Source organism: Sorex araneus, chromosome X, assembly GCF_027595985.1.
Source record: "Sorex araneus isolate mSorAra2 chromosome X, mSorAra2.pri, whole genome shotgun sequence".
Classification (NCBI taxonomy): Eukaryota; Metazoa; Chordata; class Mammalia; order Eulipotyphla; family Soricidae; genus Sorex; species Sorex araneus.
Genome location: NC_073313.1, coordinates 308,322,508 through 308,328,507, shown reverse-complemented (window position 1 = coordinate 308,328,507; position 6,000 = coordinate 308,322,508). Strand labels below are relative to the sequence as shown.

The following is a 6,000-nucleotide window of genomic DNA, read 5'->3' as shown; positions in this document are numbered from 1 at the left end:
CTTATTTCTCCCTTAACAACCAGCTTTATGGGTCAGGGATGTGACTCAGTGGCAGGTTCAATACCAGCACTACAAGGGGGTAAAATAAAAAAAAAAATCAGGGGCTGGAGTGACAGTACAGTGGGTAGGACATTTGCTTTGCATGCAGCCGACCTGGATTTGATCCCCAACATCCCACATGGTCCCCAAGCATTGCCAGGAGTGAACCCTGAGCATCTCCAAGTATGACCCAAAAAGAAAAAAAAATGTTTGATTTTATCCTGGCCTCAAGGAAATGGTGATAAAGAGCTCACCACCAGCTCCATCTCTGAGATTTTCTGAACAATGTATGCTACTTTCATGGACCATGAACAGTGAGTCCCTACCAATGCCTGATCAAGCAGAAGCTCCATTCTGCTCAGACTGTGCTTGACTGAACACACTGTCAGGGGTGACCCACGGGAAGGGAAGGGTGTACAGAAAATATGAATCCTTGTAGGAAGGAAACATCTTAAAGGGTCATAACATATTTGAAACTCATGCCACTCATAATAGGTGCCATTTTTACTTTATTTTAGGGGTAAAAAGGGAGGGGACAGTAATTTTCATAATACACAGAAAACAAATTAGCACTGAGAAAAGAAGGGGCTTGTCTTTGCCATCAGTTTGTTTTCCTCTCTGTGATTAGTAGATTTAATGTAGTTTACCAGGTTGTTATTATTTAGCAAATTTATCATTGCAAAAACTAGAGATTATGAATCGCTGTGAGTGTGCTACAACTAGTATGAAAACCTAAATAATCCATAAAAATCACTTAAAAATAAACCATAAATATGGAATACAACATTAGTGTAACAAAACCAGTTTTGTAAACATTTTTCTTCAACATAACATGTGCACGAGAATAAGTAACAACACTGCACTCAATAAAGTTACTCCAGTATAAATACAGAAAGGTATCACTTATGAAACCTTTGACTAACCCTAGAGACACATTCATTGTGTGTTTTGAAGAGCACAGCTGCGTTCAGATGATGCTTTGAATTAAACAAAATCATATCATAATACTGTCTTCTTTTGCAATTCTGCCATCCTAACATTTCTGGGAAGTCATTTCTCTACAGAACAAAAAACCCAGCTTCTCTAGAAGAATGACGTTTTAACAGTTAAGTCTCTGATGAGAGGTCTCACTGGGAATCTGCCTCAAGCTGTGGTGGTGCAATGTGGTTCAGGAGGGGAAAGGACAGACAGGCAGTGTCCACTCCTGAAGTCCCCTCCCTGAGACAGACTTACAACCCTCAACACTGCTTTGGGGAGGGCTGGGTGCCTGGCTGCCCACACTGAACTCAGAACCCCACTGCCTCCTCAGGGTAACAGTGTTTTAGTCCCAGTCTACACACCCACGTTACTCCAATGAAATGCCAATGGCTGAGTCGTGGTCAGCTGTAACTGACAGAGATGCAGTTTCAAGTTTGTAAGTAATTATGTGATTATCATCATCAGAAGCTTAGTTTCATTATCAAAGAACCTACAAAACTTTTTGCTTCTCTCTAAAGCCAAGAGCAGTGCTATAATCCACTACATCCTTCAATTCTCTCTCCTCTTGGCCCATATACACGCTTTCTGTGGCACATTTTACCTTAATTATAAAACCAAAGCATTTTTAGCAAACCACCGATGGGAATCTGATTTTAACTGAAGTAGGAAATGATGAAATCTGGCTGATCTCAAAAATGCTTCATAAAGAGTTGAGCTATTAAAAATGGATTTCTAGGGCCAAGTGATAGATCTGTGGGTAGGACATTTGCCTTGCACTCAGCCACCCTGGGTTTGATACCCAACATCCCATAAGGTCCCCCAAGGCTCGCCGGGAGTGATCCCTAAACTAAGAGCCAGGAGTCAGCCCTGAGCATCACCAGGTGTGGCCCCGAAACAAAGTAAAAATGAAAATAGATTCCAAATCCAGGGGGAAGACTAAAAACAAAAACATTCTTCATAAAGGCATGAAAAAATTCTCCAATCTTCTCTATGATAGTTACACATCAATAGGAAAAAAATGAGTTTCTCTTGCTTTGGATATCAGCACTACTCCAAACTCAGACAAATGGAAATACCACCTCCACTCCCTGATCCTTCCAAGGAGTCCTCCACTTTGGAGGAGTCTGCTGTCTCTGCGGATTTGCAACAGCCAGCTGCATTTGTGAGTGGTTCTACGTTTCATTAGGTTTTCATCAAAGGAGAGTCTTGGTCCCAAAGGTTGTGCCATGAGAAGTGAATAAAAGCCATTGAAACTTGGCAAAAGCTTCAAGGCTGGGTAAGGCCTTGGCAAATGAAAGTGACTCTTACCTTTTGAGAGAACAAAGTACCATTTCCTATTCTTTTTGACAGCACTCGGGACACTCCTGATGGTATACCTGGACACCAAGCAGTGCCAGGACTATATCTGGGCCCCCCCCCTGCCACCCGACCCCCCCAAAATCCAGCCCTCTAAGCTCTCCCCCTAGCCAAAACTCACACCCTAAGTTTATGACAGAAAACCCAAGGCAGAGTTGGCTGGTGAAACACCAGATTTCTGCCAGGTGATGATGTGGGGCCCTAGCCACCACCGCCCCCCACTCATACCCGCACAGAACCTGAGAAGAGGGGTGGCATATCCATGACACAAAGCACTTGTTCCTTCACCAGACAAGTCACAGCCTCAAGGAACTGAGTGATGATGAAGCCAGGAAACAAGTTATTACCCAAGACATTTATTACAAATGTCACGAACATATTCATAAAGTAAAATTGGTTTAAAAAACAGAGAATAAAAGAGCAAGTGAGAAAAGGGGGGAAGCCAAGGCTCGGGTATTATTACACCTAACACACTGCCATCCAGATAAGCAGTATTAACTACATTCTTACAAGAGTTTTAGTGCATTGCGATTTTAGAAAAGGGAAATATCGCCACCCCCAAGAATAGGCTCCTGCGACATTCGACGCTTTGTGTGACTACTTGAATAGGGCCAGTTGTCTGCTACCAAACTCCATATGGACAAAAATGAGGCCTGTGCCATGGTTCCAGTGGCCTCAACATGCGTGGTGATGAGCTGAAGGATGTTGCTGCTTCTCTGGACCCTGGGAACAGCCATCCTGGAGCCATGTGGCAAGTTCCCTTGCTACCAGGGACTGTCTCTCTTGTGCCTACTGAGACCTGGGACGAAATTATGGTCAAACTTCAAACTGATAGTTTTGGTATCAAGATTCAACATGAATGTTTTCTTCCCCCCAAAAGACTAAACCACCTCTTAATGCATTAGAAACTGTGAGGTAGGCAGAAAATAAACATGTGGCTGAAAGAACATTTTTCCCTCCTCTGCAAGCGCAGACTGTAGTAAAAGGTTGCTGCATTTTTAGGTTTAAACAAAAATTAAACCTTGAATTGAGGCAGTGCTAATACTGTCACACAAAGTTCTGGCCATTTAAACAAATGCACACATTTTCTTTTTACCTTTTTTTCTTTTTTTTTTAAGAACCATCTTGCACATGATTTAGGCAAAACCCGGTACACAAAAAATGACTGAGTTCTTGGCCACGCCAGCCGGGAAAAAAAAAAAAATCCAAAGAAAACAAAATGGGCCCCTTGCCCCACCCACCCTGCCCCCCCAAGTCCCACCCACAAAAAAAGTATCCTAGTAACTGTGTCTTTCACATTTTATAAATATTAACTTCTTAAACCTGCACCTTCTGCTTTGTCCACATATTGTCACATTACAAAAAAAGAAATGTCAATTAAATACATTGTTAATGTTACTATATTAAATCTGCTTGTAAAACCACTCCTTGTGCCCGCCTCCCAGCCAGCCAATGGCAGGTCCACGGCCTCCCTCATACCCCTCCGGACACAGTCATTCCGAGACAAGGAGCTCTGGCGCGGAGGGAAAGGTATTTGCTTCCTGGCCTGATGCTTGATCCCAAACACTGATAGCACCTGATGGGAGAGTCTGAACAGCACCACGGCATTGCAGCCTTGATTTATTTTTTGAGTAAGGAGACGAGAACGGGGCTGAACGGACAAAAGAGGAGCAGGAAGAAGGAGAGAGGAAGCCCACGCGCGCTGCCTGCGAATGCGCCGTCTGGGACGGCCGCGCTGCAGCCGAAGCTGTAGCTGCAGAAAATTCCGAGTTCTCGGGGCCGTGGCGACACTGGAGCTGGTACATCCTCATGGGCCCGCCTCTACCAGCTCAGGAGGGAAGTCCTGCCTAACGTCATAAAGTACACCTGGCTGCTGCCGCCGGACCGGACGGAGGCGAAGAACACCTGCAAGGAGCAGAGAGAGGGGCGGAGGTCATCAGTGCGAAGGTGGTTGAGAGTGCGGGGCGCAGAGCCGCCACATCCTTCAATCCTGACAGGCGGGCCGGGTCAGGCCTACGGCCCCGTAGGAGAGCATGCATCACAGAGACTCTGGGATGGAGTCGGGTTTTCATTGCTGGGGAGTGATAACCTGTAGCCAACTTTCATTATGACTAAGGAGGAGGCCTAGCTACAAGACGGGCCTTAAAATAAAATTCAAGTCTCCAATGTGTGATGCTTTCTGCAGAGATAAAAAATCTCCATCCACAACAAAGGCAAAATGAAACAGACCCCCAGCCCCACAAACAGGTCTAAGAAGGCCCTTCTAAAAGGGTACTTCACTGGTTTCAGACTTGATGAAAACACAAAGAGAAAGACTTGATGAGACTCCACAGAAAACAAGTCACAGCTAAGTGATAAGAGCAGTGCAAAAGCACACAAAGGAGACCATTACCTTGTCATTGCGTTCGCATAAGAACTTCAGTCTCTGAGCCCTTTTGTGCATGAACACACCATCCAAATGACCAGTTTCCACAGATCGGATCTCTATGGCCTTTTCTCCCCAGCCCATCGTCTGATTGGATCGAATATATGCTTTTAAGAAAAAAAAAAGCACATATGGTCAAAGATAAGTAACAATCACAAAAAGGTGCACCCCCCCCCCACAGCCACCACTACTTGCACCCTCCCTGCTCTCCTCTCAGCATCTAAAACCTATGTGAGGAGCACCCAGAGCAAAGGAGAGCTCTGCTGTCCCTAAGGCTGCTCTTCCCTGGATGAGACATACCCACAGAGGTTGGCATCTCCCCCCACTGCAGAACAACGTCCTTTGTGATCCTTCCATAGGTGTTCACATAAACCCCTTCATCTTCATAACAGACCAGGAGCTCCATTCCATCTGTGTTGGGGAGGATGATGATGGCATGGGGTTTGATGCTACATTGAATCTAGAGAAGGGGAACAAAGTACAGGGGAGCAGGTTTGTAGCCATTCCCAGCTCTGCAAAACTGCTCAGTTAAGGCTGTCATGCTGAACGCAAGTACCAGTGATAAATATAGCAAAACTGGGCAACATTCTAGAAAACTCAAGTGCTAAAACATCCCAGAGTCAGTCTTAAAAACTCCAATAAGCCATAAACTACTAATTCCTATTTTGAGGCTCTGAAAGGTACTTGGATTGTGGGCTACACTAAACTACTGGATACTCTTCAAACCATGTTCATACCCAGGGGTACTGTAGCCCTTTAGCCACTGTCCCCAATCCACACCCTGTTAGTCAAAGTCAGACCTATACAGCCTGCAGGAGGGCTGTGCTATGCCAGGAAGTGGCGTCCCCCTGTCTCAAGCACTGCAGATTAAAAAAATGACACATCGTTAAATACTCACCCCAGACCAAGGGGTAGTTAGAGATCCCTGCTTGTGTTAGTGCACTAAGCAGAGGAAAGACAAAAGTCAAAACAAAATGAAGCCAGTCAACCAACCATAGAGTGTGGGTTCTTTCTTACGTGTGTTGGTAGATAAATGTCATAGACCGATCCTGAGTCCACATCAACAGCGTGGAATCCAGCACAGGATCCATAGATCACTTTCAGCCGCTGGCCTTCCTCGACAGTGAGATCCACCAACAGTGGCTTGTGGGCCAATTCTCCAAAGGACTGCGAGGATGTGACACAGAAAGAAGCAGTCAGAC

General features: G+C 45.2%; 1 protein-coding gene across 37 annotated transcripts in view; it reads right to left on the bottom strand.

The window, feature by feature from the left end:
• Window positions 1-528: 528 nt before the first annotated feature.
• The window catches only part of MAP4K4 (mitogen-activated protein kinase kinase kinase kinase 4), a 141,093-nt gene continuing 135,621 nt past the window's right edge, over window positions 529-6,000 (bottom strand). For all 37 annotated transcript variants that reach the window (XM_055123254.1, XM_055123244.1, XM_055123278.1 and 34 more), the window contains 4 exons: window positions 5,816-5,965; window positions 5,099-5,258; window positions 4,766-4,905; window positions 529-4,278 (listed from right to left, as the gene is read on the bottom strand). In XM_055123254.1, coding sequence (XP_054979229.1) covers window positions 4,195-4,278; window positions 4,766-4,905; window positions 5,099-5,258; window positions 5,816-5,965 — 534 coding nt within the window. In that variant the 3' untranslated portion in view covers window positions 529-4,194. The remainder of the gene's footprint in view (window positions 4,279-4,765; window positions 4,906-5,098; window positions 5,259-5,815; window positions 5,966-6,000) is intronic.